The sequence below is a fragment of the Bufo gargarizans genome, chromosome 9, assembly GCF_014858855.1.
Source record: "Bufo gargarizans isolate SCDJY-AF-19 chromosome 9, ASM1485885v1, whole genome shotgun sequence".
NCBI classification, from domain to species: domain Eukaryota; kingdom Metazoa; phylum Chordata; class Amphibia; order Anura; family Bufonidae; genus Bufo; species Bufo gargarizans.
This window is the reverse complement of record NC_058088.1, coordinates 102,870,312-102,889,057: the sequence shown is the minus strand read 5'-3', so window position 1 is coordinate 102,889,057 and position 18,746 is coordinate 102,870,312. Positions and strand designations below refer to the sequence as shown.

Sequence of the window (18,746 nt, the reverse complement as noted above, 5' to 3'; positions counted from 1 at the left end):
TCCAGTTCCTTCCTGGGACCTGAATGTGGTGCTCTCGGCGCTCCAATCAGCCCCCTTCGAGCCTTTACGGGAGGTCTCCCTTCGCCTTCTGTCCTGCAAGGTCATCTTTCTTGTGGCCGTCGCGTCTCTCCGACGGGTGTCGGAGTTAGCGGCTCTTTCTTGCTCCGAACCTTTCCTGATCTTCCACCAGGATAAGGTTGTGCTTCGGCCTGTCCCGACTTTCCTGCCAAAGGTGGTCTCCGCCTTTCACATCAATGAGGACATCGTCCTTCCGTCGCTCTGTCCCTCTCCTTCCCACCCCAGAGAACGGGAACTGCACCGTCTGGATGTGGTCAGGGCGTTGAGGATTTACTTGGAGGTCACCGGGTCCTTTCGGCGCACGGACTCCCTGTTTGTGGTTCCGGAGGGTTCGCGCAGAGGGTTGGCGGTCTCCAAGGTGGCTATTGCCCGTTTCATTAAACTGGCGGTGTCTGAGGCTTATCGAGCCAAGGGCAGACCTCCGCCTTTCGGCGTCACTGCTCATTCCACCAGAGCAGTCGGAGCTTCCTGGGCGCAGAGGCATCGGGCCTCGGCTGAACAGTTGTGCAAAGCAGCCACTTGGTCCTCTCTGCACACTTTCACAAAGTTCTATAGGGTGCATACGCATGCATCAGCGGATGCTGCTTTGGGCCGCCTGGTTTTGCAGGCAGCGGTTTCCTGATGCTCTGGTGGTGGTCCGCCTTGGGTTTGTGGTCCCTCCCTTCTTGGACTGCTCTTGAACGTCCCAAGGTCTGTGTCCCCCAAGGAAAATGGGCGAGAAAAGGAGATTTTTGTATAACTTACCAGTTAAATCTCTTTCTCGCTCTTCCTTGGGGGACACAGCACCCACCCTTCTGTGTTTGGTTACAGGGTTATGGTCTGGCGCCCCGTTGGGTTGCTGGCTGGTTGTTTCCGTTATTGGTTGTTATCCTTTCACTACTTGGACACGCAACTGGTAGCCTCTATCTCCAGGCTGAGGGTATAGCTGATGGAGGAGGGGCTTAACAGTTTTACTTAGTGTCACGCCTCCTAGGGAGCTGAGCTATACCCAAGGTCTGTGTCCCCCAAGGAAGAGCGAGAAAGAGATTTAACTGGTAAGTTATACAAAAATCTCCTTTTTTCACGGCCAGGAAACACGGATCACGGATGCGGCTGCCAAACGGTGCATTTTCCGTTTTTTTTTTTTTTTTTTTTTTGTTTTTTGTTTTTTGTTTTTTTCTCTTTCTCTCTCTCCCACGGACCCATTGAAAGTCAATGGGTCAGCGAAAAAAAAACTGAAAACGGCACAACGGCCACGGATGCACACAACGGTCGTGTGCATGAGGCCTAATACTGCCAGCCTTGGCTCGAACGCCAATAATCATCCCTTTTGGCAACTTGGATAAATTGTCCCTATTGCCCATGACCGAAGCAAGGAATATATGTGCAGACAGCCTATCCACACCGTATATACCCACCAAGCCAGCTCACCACATGACTGCATCGAAAGTAGGAAGTGGTCATAATAATGTGTCTTGACTGTGTAGTATTCAGTCATACAGAGCTGCCTGTATTGGCTCTAACCTATTGGCACCGTAGACCATTTTTTTTTTTTTTTTTTACTCCCGATGTTCCAAGAGCCATTTTTTCTGTTTGCATAGGTAAATGTGGACACTTTGAAATTAAAGCTTGAATTTGTTTGCTTTGGACAACTGCTTTACTTTTCCTTTGTACAAGGGTTTAATTAATGGGCATATAACAGTGTTTCCCAACCAGTGTGCCTCCAGCTGTTGCAAAACTACAACTCCCTGCATGCCAACAGCTGGAGGCACACTGGTTGGGAATCGCTATTATATGCCAATTCCCTGCCCCCCTTATTTTATATTCACTGTTTGAACATGATATGGTGTCTGGAAGGATGTGTCAGGAAGTGGTTAAAGCATTTTTAATAGATTTTATTTTATGAGATTTTATTATACCTTTTCAGAAACACAGGTATCCTATTGGCAGGGCCTAATGCTCAGATGGCAGCCATGGGGGCTAGTATAAGGCCCTCTGGCTGCCACAGCACCTTTGGCACCCAGCGATCACTTTCCAGGGGTATAGGGCTTGTTAGTTGCCCTGTCAAACCTTTTTAGATCCTGCAGTCACTGTTATCTCCTTCTGTGAATGGCACAGACACGGCTTTTGTACCTGTGCCATCCATTGGAAGGAAATTTATGTCCATTTGACCAAACCCGCTGCAAAAATGCACGTTCAGTTACACTGGGGGATTAATACACTTGTTGTGTTACCATTGGTTACTGATCTAAGTTTTTTTTCTACAACCTACAGAAAAATAAGAACTTTTATCTTCAAGAGGTTAATGTCACTCTCGTGAACGCTTCAGGCAAGTACCTGCGTTATCTATCTATTAGCTGCTCCGTCTTTTTTGCACGCTTCTATCTTCTATTTGTGGTTGCAAACACTAATGTCTTACACGTTCCATTGTGGGGTCTCAATTGTGTTACAGGTATGTCTGTAAGAACAAACAGCAACCTGAGCTTGTGGGAAGCGTCGCTGGGAAGTTCATACCTGTGCCACAAAGAACAAACCATCACGGTGTCTGATGACCTCTACGTTAATACTTTTGATGTCAGAGTTCAGCCCTTTGGTGTAAAGAATGCGACATACGCTACAGGTAAGGGTGTCTGTGTTGTGACCAAGTTATCAGTCTATTCTCCTGCCTCTCTCCTGTGGGCTGGGGATCTACATTTTAGTAACACTGCTGAAACAAAATGTGGCTGTGCGTACCTGCACTTGCACAGCATCTATTCAGGTAGATGGATAATGAGGAAACTTCTCAAAATGAGTTTTGTTCCACTTTATCCAAATCTGAAAGCTCATCACCGCTCTTGTATTGACAAACTGCAGATTTTCAGTCGGCATTCCAATTTGAGTGACTCTCCATGCCAACCTTTACAAAATCCACATGAGACATGAATTTTGACCCAAATGTTGCTCCATGATGAATCTCATAATATTTTATTTATTCCCCCCCCCCCCCCCCCCCCACTTAATTTATGTCCTGTCTGGGTGTAGCCGAATGGATCCTTGTGTGATCTTTGGGTTTTATACCCTACTGCACACCTAGCACACCTAGCAACATCTCTTAAAAACCCGATCAAATCAACATACATACCCTTTTTTTTTTTTTTTTTTTATGTTAGTAAATATGTTGAAAAACTTTAGTGTTTGACGCAAGCACCATATTTTTAGTCTTCACCCACCGCCCCCCCCCACACCCTTTTGCCACTCTTACTGGATAGGACTGAGTGCAACTCTGCTATAAAAAGTTTTCTCTCACCTGGTGGTGTATTTTGAGACCACCCCCTTCTGATGACTGATACTGGCGCAGTGTGTGTATGGTTGCTGATATTTTATAGCACTGGGGAGATATACAGTGAGGAACAAGTATTTGAACACCCTGCAATTTTGCAAGTTCTCCCACTTAGAAATCATGGAGGGGTCTGAAATTTACATTGTAGGTTAATTCCCACTTTGAGAGACAGAATTAAAAAAAAAATTAAAAATTCAGGAAATCACATTGTATGATTTTTTAAAGAATGTATTTGTCTTGGACTGCTGAACAAAAGTATTTGAACACCTGAAAAAATCAGTGTTAAAGGGGTTCTGCACTTTCATTTAACTGATCTATCCTCTGGATAGATCATCAGCTTCTGATTGGCGGGGGTCTGACACCCGGAACCCCCGCCGATCAGCTGTTTGAGAAGGCAGCAGTGCTCCAGCAGCGCTGCGGCCTTCTCACTGTTTACCTCCGGTCCAGTGATGTCACGACTAGTATCAACTAGCGTGGGCGGAGCTAAGCTCTGTTCACTTGAATGGAGCTTAGCCCCACCCACTCTAGTTGATACTAGTCGTAACGTCAGTGGGCCGGCGGTAAACAGTGAGAAGGCCGCGGCGCTGCTGGAGCACTGCTGCCTTCTCAAACAGCTGATCGGCGGGGGTCCCGGGTGTCGGACCCCCGCCGACCAGAAGCTGATCTGTCCAGAGGATAGATCATCAGTTAAAAAGTGCGGAACCCCTTTAATATTTGGTACAGAAGCCTTTGTTTGCAGTTACAGAGGTCAAACGTTTCCTGTAGTTCTTGACCAGGTTTGTGCACACTGCACTGGATTTTGGCCCGCTCCTCCACACAGATCTCCTCTAGATCTGTCAGGTTTCAGGGCTGTCGCTGAGCAACACAGAATTTCAGCTCCCTCCAAAGATGTTCTATTGGATTTAGGTCTTGAGACTGGCTAGGCCACTTCAGAACCTTGATATGCTTCTTACGGAGCCACTCCTTGGTTATCCTGGCTGTGTGCTTCGGGTCGTTGTCATGTTGGAAGACCCAGCCACGACCCATCTTCAATGCCCCATTCATCCTCTCCTTAATACAGTGCAGTCGTCCTGTCCCCTTTGCTGAAAAGCACCCCCCATGCTTCACAGTAGGGATGGTGTTCTTGGGATGCATCTCATCTGTCTTTTTTCTACACTCATGACGAGTGAAGTTTAGACCAAAAAGTTCTACTTGTCTGACCACATAACTTTCTCCCATGCCTCCTCTGGATCATTGAGGTCATTGGTATACTTCAGATGGGCCTGGACATGTGATGACTTGAGCAGGGGAACCTTCAGTGCAATGCATGATTTGAAACCATGATGGTGTAGTGTTCTACTGACAGTGACCTTTGAAACTGGTCCCAGCTTTCTTTAGGTCACTGACCAGCTCCTCCCTTGTAGTTCTGGGCTGATTCCTCACCTTTCTTATCATCAGTAATACCCCACGAGGTGAGATCTTGCATGGAGCCCCAGTCCAAGGGAGACTGACAGTCGTCTTTAGCCTCTTCCATTTTATAACAATTGCTCCAACAGTTGATCTATGTTCACCAAGCTGCTTGGCAATTGCCCCGTAGCCCTTTCCAGCCTTGTGGAGGTCCACAACTTTGTCTCTGGTGTCTTTTGGTCTTGCCCATGGTAGTAGTTGGCGACTGACTGTGGGGTGGACAGGCGTCCTTAAAGAGCTCAGACAGGTGCTACGAAGTTAGATTAATGAGTGGAGTAGAGGTCGACTTTTTAAGGGCACTGAGCTTTGAGAGTCAGAATGCTTGCTGTTTCTCAGGTGTTCAAATACTTATGAACAATGAGAGAGAGAGAGAGAGAGAGAGAGAGAGAGAGAGAGAATTATTCTGTCTGAGTGGGGATTCACCTACAATGTGAACTTCAGACCCCTCCATGATTTCTAAGTGGGTGAACTTGCAAAATCGCAGGGTGTTCAAATACTTCTGTTCCTCACTGTATCATGTTTGCCTTTCACAAGGAAGGTGGAAGTCAGGAAAGGTTCTTACGGGGGTATTCTGGCTAGAAGTTATCTCCTCCTATCCACAGAATTCGAGATTTGTTAGATTTGGAGGGGATCTGACCACTGAGACCCTCACAGATCAGTGTGCAAGGTCCTCCAGCAACTCTTCATTTTTTTCATGGCTACAGGCCCCCAGATTCTGTCTGGATCCTACCAGTTGGACCACCTATCTAATAGTTACCCCTGATCCTGTGGGCCTTCACTGGCTCATTCAGGTTGTAGCCACAAGAATCTTAAAGGGACACTGACAGGCCCAAAAAGCATATTTAGGTATATATATGACAGTACAGGTCATATAAAGTGTATTAGAATCATCTAAGTATCCCCCCTGTCCACCTTATAAATACAGTAAAAAGAAGTTTTATAACCTGCTTTCATCGTGTTTAATCTGCCCAAGGGGCGGTGTTTTATCTGAACTTGCGCCTAGCCAGCCTCGCCACAACTGCCGTTTGAAGCGCCGCCCAGCTAATCAATATTCACTTCGCTGGGCGGCTACTCTGAAGCGCTGCTGTGCCCGGCGCATGCGCATTAAGCAGAGGTTGCATCGGCCTCTGGGAATCAGACTGTGCGCAGGCGCGATGCGATCCCGGCCAGTGAGGGTGCCGGGCGCATGCGCTGAAGATGGCCGGGGACACTAGTAGCCGCCCAGCGAAGTGAATATTGATTAGCTGGGCAGCGCTTCAAACGGCAGTTGTGGCGAGGCTGGCTGGGCGCAAGTTCAGATGAAACACACCGTCCCTTGGGCAGATTGAACACGATGAAAGCAGGTTATAAAACTTCAGATTACTGTATTATGAGGTGGACAGGGGGGATACTTAGATGATTCTAATACACTTTATATGACCTGTACTGTCATATATACCTAAATATGCTTTTTGGGCCTGTCGGTGTCCCTTTAATGTTTTATAATGATCATCTCTAGGGCCATTAGTTGCTTGTGACACCACATTTCCTTAGACTCTAGGCTCGTGTTTCCTGAATAGGTTGATGTGTGTTTTAAGCTTTCTTTTGGCTTTCATTTACACGTCATTTTTATTAATTTTTTTCATTTTCACCCATTTTAATTTTTTTTTCCCATTTTACAGCTTCTGAATGTTCCCTCGACGACGACAACATTTTAATTCCAATCATAGTTGGTGCTGCACTTGCAGGCTTAATTGTCATTATAGTGATTGCTTACTTAATTGGTAGAAGAAAAACCTATGCCGGATACCAGACCCTATAATTGTCACCCCACTGCCCTCTGATTTGTACTTTTTGAAGTGGGTGCAAGTTAATCTGCAACGTGCGTCTTTCCCACTATTGACTGTTTCAGGCTACGGCCATTGCGTGTCCTCAGCCGTCGTGGAACTACAAGTTCTGTAATGCAGCTTTGCCGGCTCGGCATGCTAGGACTTGTAGATGCATGACGGATGCAGGCTGTCAGTGTCCTGCAACTAAGAATATTTCATCGAATGCTGCTAAAATAGAAGGGAACACTTCACAGCCCCTGACCATGTTCAGTCTTGCAGTTGCTTTTGTGTCATTCCAAATTTAGATGTTTATTAGGGAAAGGACACCTGTAACGGCAGCAGCGATGTGGGTGAAAACCGCGTTGGCATGCAGTCTTACTGCAGATTGGCACCATTGTCAATGGTTGCTGGTAGACCTAATATCAGTGTGGTTTATAGCCGCCACATGTGACCTTACCCGAATCCAGTCCTTGCTGTTACTTAGGATTTGACATCAGTAGGAAACCACTCAGCCGAGGTCCACTCCTGTATTACATCCAAATACAGCAGGACCTACCACTGTTCTGCTGCCTCTTCAAACATAGCTGCCCAGGTATAGCCCTGTGCTCCTATCAAATATGAAGAAAACTGGTCCATTTAGTATAGTATAAACATGAATCCAGGTAACATTGGCCGTCATGGGCCCTCGTGTCCAGGCTCTAAGGGGCTCATATGGGTCTCATTTTAACAACACTGTCTAAAGGACATTGGCTTTGGCACCAAATCATGGCTTTCTCTGAGCAAATTGGGAAATGAAAGCAGGAAAAAGCAAGGACAGTTTTTTTGTTAATTCGCAGTGATAAATGAGACCCTTTTGGACCACATTTATCAAGACTGTCTAAAGGAATTTTTTTCTTTGCCCATAGCAACCAGTTGTATACTCTTTTATTTCCTAATCTGCTGCGGTAAAATGAAAATGAAAGCTGCTCTGTGGCTCTTGCACGTCATAGGCCACAATTTGATTAGACCGTTTTGATGTGCTGTTTGAGTGGCCTGTTGTACCTTTTTTTTTTTTTTTTTTTTTTTGGGCAATTTACAGTTGTAGGGATTTTTTTTTTCCAGCTTATACAGGCACAGTTTTACTTGAAAATTAATTGAATTTGTTAAATTCTAAACCACGTTAGCTCACCCCCAAAGTCGAATCACTCTCTATACCTGAACCACTACATTATTGGTTTCCCTATAAATCACCTGTTTTATAAAAATGATTTTTGTATCCAAGTCTGTGTCCTAGATTGCTTCTTGGACAGTTGACCATGTAAAGCGGGCATCCTCAAACTGCGGCCCTCCAGCTGTTGTAAAACTACAACTCCCACAATGCCCTGCTGTAGGCTGATACCTGTAGGCTGTTTTGGCATGCTGGGAGTTGTAGTTTTGCTGGAGGGCCACAGTTTGAGGATACCTGGTGTAAAGAAGGTGGACAATATCACATGGCGGAGGTCTCCAGCTCATGTCTGCGACCTTCCCCTTTATCTGTGCACCTTGCAGAAATCAATGCTTGTGCTAGAGAAATAATCATACACACTGGAGCTAACCAATGAGTAAAAAAACTAAATCCAGCCCATGGCCATGTCGCATGCAGTCGTATTCTGTCTAGGCCATCATTCATATATGGAAGTGGTTTTCAGTCGCAAAATTTTTGGTGAACAAAGCCTTATGGGTCTGTTATTGGTAGACTGTTGTCCCGCCTAATAACATGGTGGATATTTGGCTTTCCAGTTTCAGAAGTCTGCCTATGTTCTTAGTTTAACGTTTTGTGTTCAGTGGAATATTATACATAACCTTTACATTGGTCAGTCCAAGGGGACAAATCTAACACCTGTCCTGTTCTTCTGCAATGCGATGTACTTAGAAAAAAAAATAAAAAATCCCAAATGTGTGTTCTTGTTTGTAGAGATTATTATTATATATATTTTTTTTTTTTTAAGATTCTGCTCTGGTTAAACTGATTATATGAATAATTAATAACCATTATAACCAAATTACAATAAAACTGAGTGACCAAAATCAATGTGGAACGTAAATCATTTCTATTTTATTTTCTCTCAATCTTTATTTCCTGAGGACAGTCGGAAAGTTGAATAGGTCCCATCTCCTATATTTTGGCTGTTGACACCAGGTCACTTGTTGGTAGCCACCAGTGTCTTAACATCTTAACCGCCTCCGGACCGCCTAACGCAGATGTGCGGTCCGGAGGCGGCAGCGCTGCGCACAACGACGCATATACGCGTCATCTCGCGAGATGACGCGCTATGCGGCCCGCGCATGCGCAGTTCGCGCCGGCATTTCGTCAGGGACCATTTCGTCATCAGCTTGCCAGCCAATGATCGCGGCTGGCAAGCTGATGATTTTCAAAAAAGCCAATCACAGAGCCATATATCAGATCATATTTGTAAATATGATCTGTTATATGGCTGCCTGCTCCTCTGCTGGTTCTTTTCGTCGGTTGGATCCAGCAGAGGAGCAGGCTTCACAGTGAGTACACCAAACAGCACACTTTAGCCCCAGATCACCCCCCTGAACCCCAATTAACCCTTTGATCACCCCTTTGTCAATCACTAGTGAAAGGAAAAAAGTGATCAGTGTAAACTGTCCCTTTTTTTTTTTCACTGGTATTGACCGTTAGGTTTTAGGTATAGTTTAGGCCCCTTGGTTAGGTAGTTAGCGATCAGTTAGCGCCCAGCCACACCGCACCGCAGTCCGTTATTCGCTGATTAGCGTATCGCTAATCAGCATTTGTACTTTTATAGTATCTGAAAGTGATCAAAACTGATCACGGTCAGATCTATAATAGTACTAGTGTCACTTTAGCTCGCCCTCCACCCAAAACGCAGTGTTTGCCCGATCAGGCCTGATCGGTCGCCCACACGTGCGTTCGCCCACACCCGCCCCACCGCAGTGACAAAAAAAAATTTTTTTTTGGATCACTGCACAATCACTTTACACGCACTGCGGCGATAAAAAAATCAGTTTTGATATTTTTTTTTTATCAACCGCAGCGGCCTCCGGTACTTCGCTAGCCTCCCCTTTGTAAGACAGGCTTGCTTTTTTTTTCTTGGGTAGTCTCAGGGAATACCCCTAAATTTAGTTGCCCACATGTCTAACAGGGGGTATTCTTCTGAAGAGGCCTACAGGCTTCTGACCCAGTCGGATGAGGAGTGGGAACCCTCATCTGATGAATCCAGCGGGTCAGAATACGAACCTGTAGAAAGCAGTGGCTCTCTGACCCAAAGTTCGGACGAGGAGGCTGAGGTCCCTGATACCACCAGGCGTACCCGGCCCCGTGTCGCTAGACCACAGGTTGCGCAGGATCCGCTTCAAGAGCAGCAGAGTGGGGCTGGTGCTGTCCGATTACGTGGTGAGGCATACACCAGCAGCCCAGCCCTCCTTGGACCTAGTACCAGCACTGCCGTACAACCTGGTGAAGTAGCGAGCACCAGAAGGGCAGTTGAAGCTGGTACGGTGGCACGTGCAGTAGTGACCCCGTCGCAGCCACCGCAAAGACGTGCCCGTAGAGCCCCTAGAATCCCAGAGGTGCTGGCAAACCCTGATTGGCAGTCCCCAACTTCAGCCGCACCTGTAGTTTTCCCTTTCACTGCCCAGTCTGGAGTTCGGGTTGAGACAGCTCAGATCGGTTCGGCCCTGGGATTTTTTGAGCTGTTCTTGACTGCGGAGCTTTTAGACATAGTTGTGGCCGAAACAAACAGATATGCCACACAATTTATCACCGCTAACCCGGGAAGCTTTTATGCCCAGCCTTTCCGGTGGAAACCAGTCCAAGTTTCCGAAATTAAAACTTTTCTGGGCCTCCTCCTCAACATGGGCCTGACAAAAAAGCATGAATTGCGGTCATATTGGTCCACGAACCCGATTCATCACATGCCCATGTTCTCTGCTGCTATGTCCAGGGCACGTTTTGAGGCCATCCTGCGTTTCCTGCACTTTAGTGACAACACCGCCTCCTGTCCCAGGGGCCACCCTGCTTTTGACCGGCTCCACAAAATTCGGCCCCTCATAGACCATTTCAACCAGAAACTTGCAGATATTTATACCCCAGAGCAAAACATCTGCATAGACGATTCCCTGATACATTTTACCGGGCGCCTTGGCTTCAAACAATACATCCCAAGCAAGCGCGCCCGGTATGGGGTCAAATTGTATAAGCTCTGTGAAAGGGCCACAGGCTATACCCACAAATTTCGGATCTAGAACGGATTGGCGCCTGTGGTACCGCGCGAACTAGACGCGCGGGCTTCCCCCAACGGCTCGTTACCACCCGTCTTGCAAGGGGGCAGAGGGCCGCACTGTGTAACGAAGAACTGCTTGCGGTGAAATGGAGAGACAAGCGTGACGTTTACATGCTCTCCTCCATTCACGCAGACACGACAATACAAATTGAGCGAGCAACCCGTGTCATTGAAAAGCCCCTCTCAGTCCACGACTATAACCTCCACATGGGAGGGGTGGACTTCAATGACCAGATGTTGTCTCCGTATTTAGTTTCCCGCAGAACCAGACGCTGGTATAAGAAGGTGTCTGTATATTTAATTCAATTGGCTCTGTACAATAGTTTTGTTCTCTACAGTAAGGCTGGGAGAACTAGATCCTTCCTCAAATTTCAGGAAGAGAGCATCGAGAACCTCCTGTACCCAGGAGGTTCCGTGGCCCCATCCACCAGTGTAGTTAGCCATCTACACGAGCGACATTTCCCCAATGTCGTTCCTGGTACCTCAACCCAACCGTCACCCCGAAAAAGATGTTGTGTCTGTAGCAGGAGTGGAATAAGGCGTGACACCCGCTATTTCTGTCCTGACTGTCCTGACCACCCTGCCCTATGCTTTGGAGAGTGTTTCCGGAAGTACCACTCACAGGTACACTATTAGCATAGGGATCATCTCACCAGGATAGGCACACAGGGCTATTAGGGCCCATTCACTCACTGCTGCTGCAAACGTCTCCTTTCACATGGGACAAAGTGCATAACGCACTTCGCCACATCTTTGGGCGAATTGCGCTTTGCACATTGACCCATGGGGAAGGAGAGGTTTGTTCTATAAAGGTAAAAAAAACAAAAACAAAAAAAAAAACACCAGTAAGCAAAAAGGTTAATGTTCAGTTAAAAAGTTAGTTACATGTTCTGTTGCAAAGTTAATAAAATTATTGCGTTGCGGCCTGGTTTTTTTTTTTTTTTTTTTTTGGTCTTTTTACCTTCCAGGTGGACCAACCGATCGACCAGCTGCAGCACCGATGTGCATTCTGACAGAAGCATTGCGCTGCTGTCAGATTACACGCAAGTCGGTGTATGCGGCGCTGCAAGACGGGATTTTCTCCTCTGCAGTAACAGATACGTTTGCCGAGGCATACGAGCTGAGGAGGAGGCGGCGTTCCTATGCTTTGGCAAACATTTTGTGTATATATATATATATATATATATATATATATATATATATATATATAAAAAAAAATATATATAATCCTGGCAATGATTTATTCATCCACATCGATTGATGTGAATGGAGAAATCTGGTTTGCCAGGGCATACGAGCTAAGTGGGTATGGATGTAGGGCGGAGCTCCTATGTCCTGGCAGATGCCTTTCCCCTCCATTTTTTTTTCTGGGCAGAGATTTTTTCATCCACATTGATCGATGCGAATGAAGAAATCTGTGCCGTTCATTTTTTTCTTTCAGCCCAGAGGCTGAACGGAAAAAAAAATCTCATTACCTGTATGCTCAATATAAGGAGAATAGCAGAAACTCCTAATGCTGGCCATACATGTAATGATTGCGGAGACCCTCAAATGCCAGGGCAGTACAAACACCCCACAACTGACCCCATTTTGGAAAGAAGACACCCCAAGGTATTTGCTGAGGGGCATATTGAGTCCATGAAAGATTTAAATTTTTGTCCTAAGTTAGCGGAAAGTGAGACTTTGTGAGAAAAAACAAAAAAAAATAATCAATTTCCGCTAACTTATGCGAATTTTTTTTTTTTCTATGAACTTGCCAGGCCCCTCATTGGATACCTTGGGGTGTCTTCTTTCCAAAGTGGGGTCACATGTGGGGTATTTATACTGCTCTGGCTTTTTAGGGGCCCTAAAGCGTGAGAAGAAGCCTGGGATCCAAATGTCTAAAAATGCCCTCCTAAAAGGAATTTGGGCACCTTTGCGCATCTAGGCTGCAAAAAAGTGTGACACATCTGGTATCGCCGTACTCAGGAGAAGTTGGGGAATGTGTTTTGGGGTGTCATTTTACATATACCCATGCTGGGTGAGAAAAATATCTTGGTCAAATGCCAACTTTGTATAAAAAAATGGGAAAAGTTGTCTTTTGCCAAGATATTTTTCTCACCCAGCATGGGTATATGTAAAATGACACCCCAAAACACATTCCCCAACTTATCCTGAGTACGGCGATACCAGATGTGTGACACTTTTTTGATGCCAAGGTGGGCAAAGGGGCACATATTCCAAAGTGCACCTTTCGGATTTCACCGGTCATTTTTTCCAGATTTTGATTGCAAAGTACTTCTCACACATATGGGCCCCTAAATTGCCAGGGCAGTATAATTACGCCACAAGTGACCCCATTTTGGAAAGAAGACACCCCAAGGTATTCCGTGAGGGGCATGGCGAGTTCCTAGAATTTTTTATTTTTTGTCGCAAGTTAGTGGAATATGAGACTTTGTAAGGAAAAAAGAGAAAAAAAAATAATCATTTTCCGCTAACTTGTGACAAAAAATAAAAAGTTCTATGAACTCACTATGCCCATCAGCGAATACCTTAGGGTGTCTACTTTCCGAAATGGGGTCATTTGTGGGGGTTTTCTACTGTTTGGGCATTGTAGAACCTCAGGAAACATGACAGATGCTCAGAAAGTCAGAGCTGTTTCAAAAAGCGGAAATTCACATTTTTGTACCATAGTTTGTAAACGCTATAACTTTTACCCAAACCATTTTCTTTTTTTGCCCAAACATTTTTTTTTAATCAAAGACATGTAGAACAATAAATTTGGCGAAAAATTTATATATGGATGTCGTTTTTTTTTGCAGAATTTTACAGCTGAAAGTGAAAAATGTCATTTTTTTGCAAAAAAATCGTTACATTTTGATTAATAACAAAAAAAGTAAAAATGTCAGCAGCAATAAAATACCACCAAATGAAAGCTCCATTAGTGAGAAGAAAAGGAGGTAAAATTCATTTGGGTGGTAAGTTGCATGACCGAGCGATAAACGGTGAAAGGAGTGTAGTGCCGAAGTGTAAAAAGTGCTCTGGTCATGAAGGGGGTTTCAGCTAGCGGGGCTGAAGTGGTTAAAGGGATGTTCCAGATTAACGCAAATTGACACTTGTAAAGAAAGCAGACTATACTAGAGATGACCCCCGGTATCACGCCCGTGCCGTGTTTAACAGTATCCTGTGGTACATTCAGCATGTTTTATAAAGGGTTCTGCTGTGCATTTAGTAAACCTATAACCCTCACAAGTGAAGCTTTATACAATAAAAAGACAACTAGATGTAATGAATGAATTATGCTAATTAGAGCATACGCAGAGAAAACCCAGCTTATGTATGAATTGATAGTATAGTGGTCTAAGGTATGATGGCAAATACAATTTTTAAAGGGATTTTTGCCAAGGTTGCAAGTTATCTGGTGGATGGGGGATCACTAACTGATCACTGGGGTCTGACCACCTCCACTGATGCCTATAACGGGGGTCCTGTTCCCCCGATCTGATTTGATGGAGCTGCAGCTCAAGCATGCTATATTAATTCTTTATGGGACTGCTGGAAATAGCTGAGCACTGTAGTCGGCTGTTTCCGTCAGTCCCATAGACAATGAATGGACTGGCGGGGAACCTGCACAACCTGCTGCTCAATCAGATCCGGGGAATAAAACCCCTGTTATTGGGGTTAGTGATAAGGGTGCAATCACACGACTGTATGCATTTTGCGGTCTGCAAAATGCGGATCTGCAAAGAATACAGATGGCGTTCAAAATGGACAAGAATAGGATGTGTTCTATCTTTTTGGCAGGGCTTTGTAACAGATGTACAGAATTTTTGTGGCCCCATTGAAATGAATGGGGTAACACCCGATCGCCAGAAAATGCCAAGCAAAACTACGGTCATGTGACTGGGGCCCAACTTGAACAACCCCTTTTTAAAAGAAAAAAAAAAAGTTCAAGTTGAATGGGTCTCGATCCGTCCTGGCCGCCTCATAGAAGTTGCCCGTGCATTGGGAACCACAATTTGCGGTCCCCAATGCATAGAACGGATGCACATTATTCATACCCCTGGCAAATTTTGACTTTTATTCAACCAGCAAGTAATTTTTTGACGGGAAATGACATAGGTGTCTCCCAAAAGATAATAAGACTATGTACAAGAGGCATTATTGTGGGAAAAAAAATCTCAGCTTTTATTTACATTTGAGCAAAAAGTGTCCAGTCCAAAACTATTCATACCCTTCTCAATAATCAATAGAAAAGCTATTGGCTATTACAGCAATCAAACCCTTCCTATAATAGCAGAACCACTTTTTGCATGTCTCCACAGGTTCTTTGGGTTGAAGGCTTCTTCTTTTTTTTTTTTTACGCCAAATGAAGGAAACATCATTGTGACCAAACAATTCAATATTTGTTTAATCTGACCATAACACAGAAGACCAGAAGTCTTCTTTGTCCAGATGAGCTTTTGCAAAGGCCAAGCGAGCTTTTGTGTGCCTTATCTGGAGAAGTGGCGTCCTCCTTGGTCTGCATCCGTGGAACCCAGCAGTGTGTAGTGTCCGTTGGATTGTCTGTTTGAGACATTGCCACCAGCAGAGCCCAGATTCACCAGGATGGCCTTGGTGGTGATCCTTGGATTCTTTTTCACCTCTCTAAGGGTCTATTCACATGTCCGCAATTTCATTCCGCATTTTGCGGAATGGAATTGTGGACCCGCACTTCCGGGTCTGCAATTCCGTTCCCGAAAAAAAAAAAAAAAAAAAGTCCTATTCTTGTCCGCAATTGCGGACAAGAATAGGCATATTCTATAGTATCGGCTGTCCGTGTTTTGGGGACATATGGATCCGCAAAACACGTTGCGGATTTGTGAATGGAGCCTAACTATCCTCCTGGCCAGCACAGGTGTCACTTTTGGCTTCTGACCACGTCCTCTAAAATTTTTCCACAGTGCAGAACATCTTGTATTTTATTTTTTATTTTTTTTTATAATACTTTGCACTGTAGCCACTGGAACTTGAAAACATTTAGAAATGGCCTTGTAGCCCTTTCCTGACTTGTGAGCAGCCACAATGCGCAGGTCCTCGCTGAGCTCCTTTGTCTTAGCCATGACTGTCCACAAACCAACTGCAGAGAGCTGCTGTTTTTCACCTGTTGAGTTGATTAAAGCAGCTGTTCCCAATTAATTAGGGTAATTAGGATGCTTTAGTACAGCTTGGACTATTTGGAATGGTATAGAACTTTGGATTTTCCCACAGACTGTGACAGTTTGTGAAGGGTATGAATGATTTTCGACTGGACACTTTTTTTTGCTCAAATGTAAATAAAAGCTGAGAAATGTTTTTTGTTTTTTCCCCCCACAATAATGCCTCTTGTACATAGTCTTATTATCTTTTGGGAGACACCCATGTCATTTCCCATCAAAAAATTACTTTCTGGTTGAATAAAAGTAACTTTAACCCCCCCCCCCCTCATATTGAATCATTTTCTAGATTCCCACTACATTGTATGCAATATTAAATGGTGCTATTAGAAAATACAACTTGTTCTGAGGAAAAAAAAAAAACTCCTATGGCTATGTGAACTTTGGAAATATGTACTGCACATCTTTGGATGTTTTTCGCGTTACAGTAGCCTTTGTTATATTCAGCATGTTTGAAGGGAGTTCTGTGCATTTAGTAAACCTATAACCCTCACCGGTGAAGCTTTATGCAATAAAAAGACAACTAGATGTAATTACTGAATTGGGCTAATTAGAACAGATACAAAGAAAGCGCCGCTTATATATACATTGATCATGTAGTGGCCCACAGTATGATGGAAAATACCATTTAAAGTGATTGTACCAAAGTTGCAAGTTATCTGGTGGATAGAGGATCACCTTCTTGAAACCCTGTGGGACATAATGTGAAGCATGACCCTAGGGCTGCAGCGATCGACTATTTTTGTAATGGAGTATTCTATCGATTAGTGCAACGATTATTCGAGTACTCTAATAACAAAATAATTAAGTGTTTTGTGCCATGAGCTTCCCCACTCCTCGCCATATGCTTCCCCCCCCCCCCCCCAGCCACCAGCTCGCCCTCCTAGCCATGTCCCCAGCGCCAGTACTTGCCTTTCCCGTAGGGGCGCTGCTCCACAGCTCCTTCATCTCTCCAAACCCCCCCCCCCCCCCCGTTTTCCTGACGTCAGTGTCGGGTTGTAGTGCGTGCTTATGTGCACTATGACTGGACTATGTGTCAGTAAGTGGTGCGGGCCGGCGGGTGACCACGGAGCAGTGAGTAACAGCAAGTGCTTTACTCCCGATCTGTGGTCACATGACACAAATGTATCCTCGATGCAAAAAAATTGCATCGAGGATTTTTTGGGGGGTCGAGTAATTGTTTCAGCCCTACATGACCTCCGCTTCCCCCACACACACTTCCTATCAGTCCCAGATCAGCTATTTGTTTGTTTTTATTGATCAGGTTATTGCAACAGTTTGCTTTAATACGCCCAAATTATTTACATTTTAATTTTTGTTCTCCTAACTTAGGCTACTTTCACACGAGCGTTCGATCGGATCCGTTCTGAACGGATCCGATCATAATAATGCAGACGGAGGCTCCGTTCAGAACGGATCCGTCTGCATTATATTGGCATATAAAAGCTAAGTGTGAAAATAGCCTCAGACGGATCCGTCCAGACTTTCAATGTAAAGTCAATGGGGGACGGATCCGCTTGAAGATTGAGCCATATTGTGGCATCTTCAAACGGATCCGTCCCCATTGACTTACATTGTAAGTCTGGACGGATCCGCACGCCTCCGCACGGCCAGGCGGACACCCGAACGCTGCAAGCAGCGTTCAGGTGTCCGCCTGGCCGTGCGGAGGCGAGCGGAGCGGAGGCTGAACGCCGCCAGACTGATGCAGTCTGAGCGGATCCGCATCCATTCAGACTGCATCAGGGCTGGACGGAAGCGTTCTGCTCCGCTCGTGAGCTCCTTCAAACGGAGCTCACGAGCGGACAGCAGAACGCTCGTGTGAAAGTAGCCTTAATCTTTGATCCATTCAGTTTATGATGTGTCAGCCATTTTAGTTTTTTTTTATTTTCTTTTTGTTTGTTTTTTCTTTTTCTTTTGATTTTTCTCCATATATAGCTGAAGATTGCATTTCAGATCAGAACTTCACTGTTCCAATAGTCGTGGGAGCAGCACTGGGAGCCCTTATAGTCCTAGTGATGGTGGCCTATTTCATTGGCCGCAAGAATCGGCGTTCGGCTGGATATCAAAACTTTTAAGGATTCAAAGTTTTTTAGGGTTGGTGCTGGAAGTATTTGGCACTACGAAATAGAACTGACGGCGGTTTCCTCTATAGAATTGCCCTTGATTTCTCCAGTAAGCACAATGCACGTCCTCTACGGAATGTATTTCATCATGTCCAGTACCACTAGAATGAGACTGTATGTACTAATCTGCTATTTTGCATTATTGTATAGAAACAATACTCCAATAAAATCTAGTTCCACGTTACAATGTGTGTAGTTCATATATGCTGCTGACTGTTCAAATCTCTGACATGTGCATTTATTTACAAGTGCAGCGATGGCTGAATTTTATATTGAACCTAAACTTTAGGGGCAACTTGAGAGGAACTGTCGGTTATCTTGACATGGTCTCTTTAAATACTTGTATTCTCCATGAAATAACAGTTTTAGAACTGCATTGTGCATTTCTTTTGTTATTCTTGCGGGAAATACCATATTTTTCGCACTATAAGATGCACCTAGATTTTAAAGGATGAAAAAATAATTTTCATCAAACCTCAGTTCAGATCTTGGATCACTCCTAAAGTACAGGTGAAACTTGAAAAATTAGCGTG

The 18,746-nt window shown here is 44.9% G+C and overlaps 1 protein-coding gene across 3 annotated transcripts in view; it reads left to right on the top strand.

Moving 5' to 3' along the window:
- Window positions 1-18,746, top strand: part of LAMP2 (lysosomal associated membrane protein 2) — a 65,566-nt gene that overhangs the window by 39,126 nt on the left and 7,694 nt on the right. Inside the window, exons 7-9 of one of the 3 annotated variants that reach the window (XM_044305385.1) lie at window positions 2,332-2,386; window positions 2,510-2,677; window positions 18,026-18,400. In XM_044305385.1, coding sequence (XP_044161320.1) covers window positions 2,332-2,386; window positions 2,510-2,677; window positions 18,026-18,165 — 363 coding nt within the window. In that variant the 3' untranslated portion in view covers window positions 18,166-18,400. Of the gene's footprint in view, window positions 1-2,331; window positions 2,387-2,509; window positions 2,678-6,483; window positions 8,677-18,025; window positions 18,401-18,746 lie in introns of those variants that run through there. The other 2 variants (XM_044305384.1, XM_044305383.1) reach the window with 2 other exon arrangements.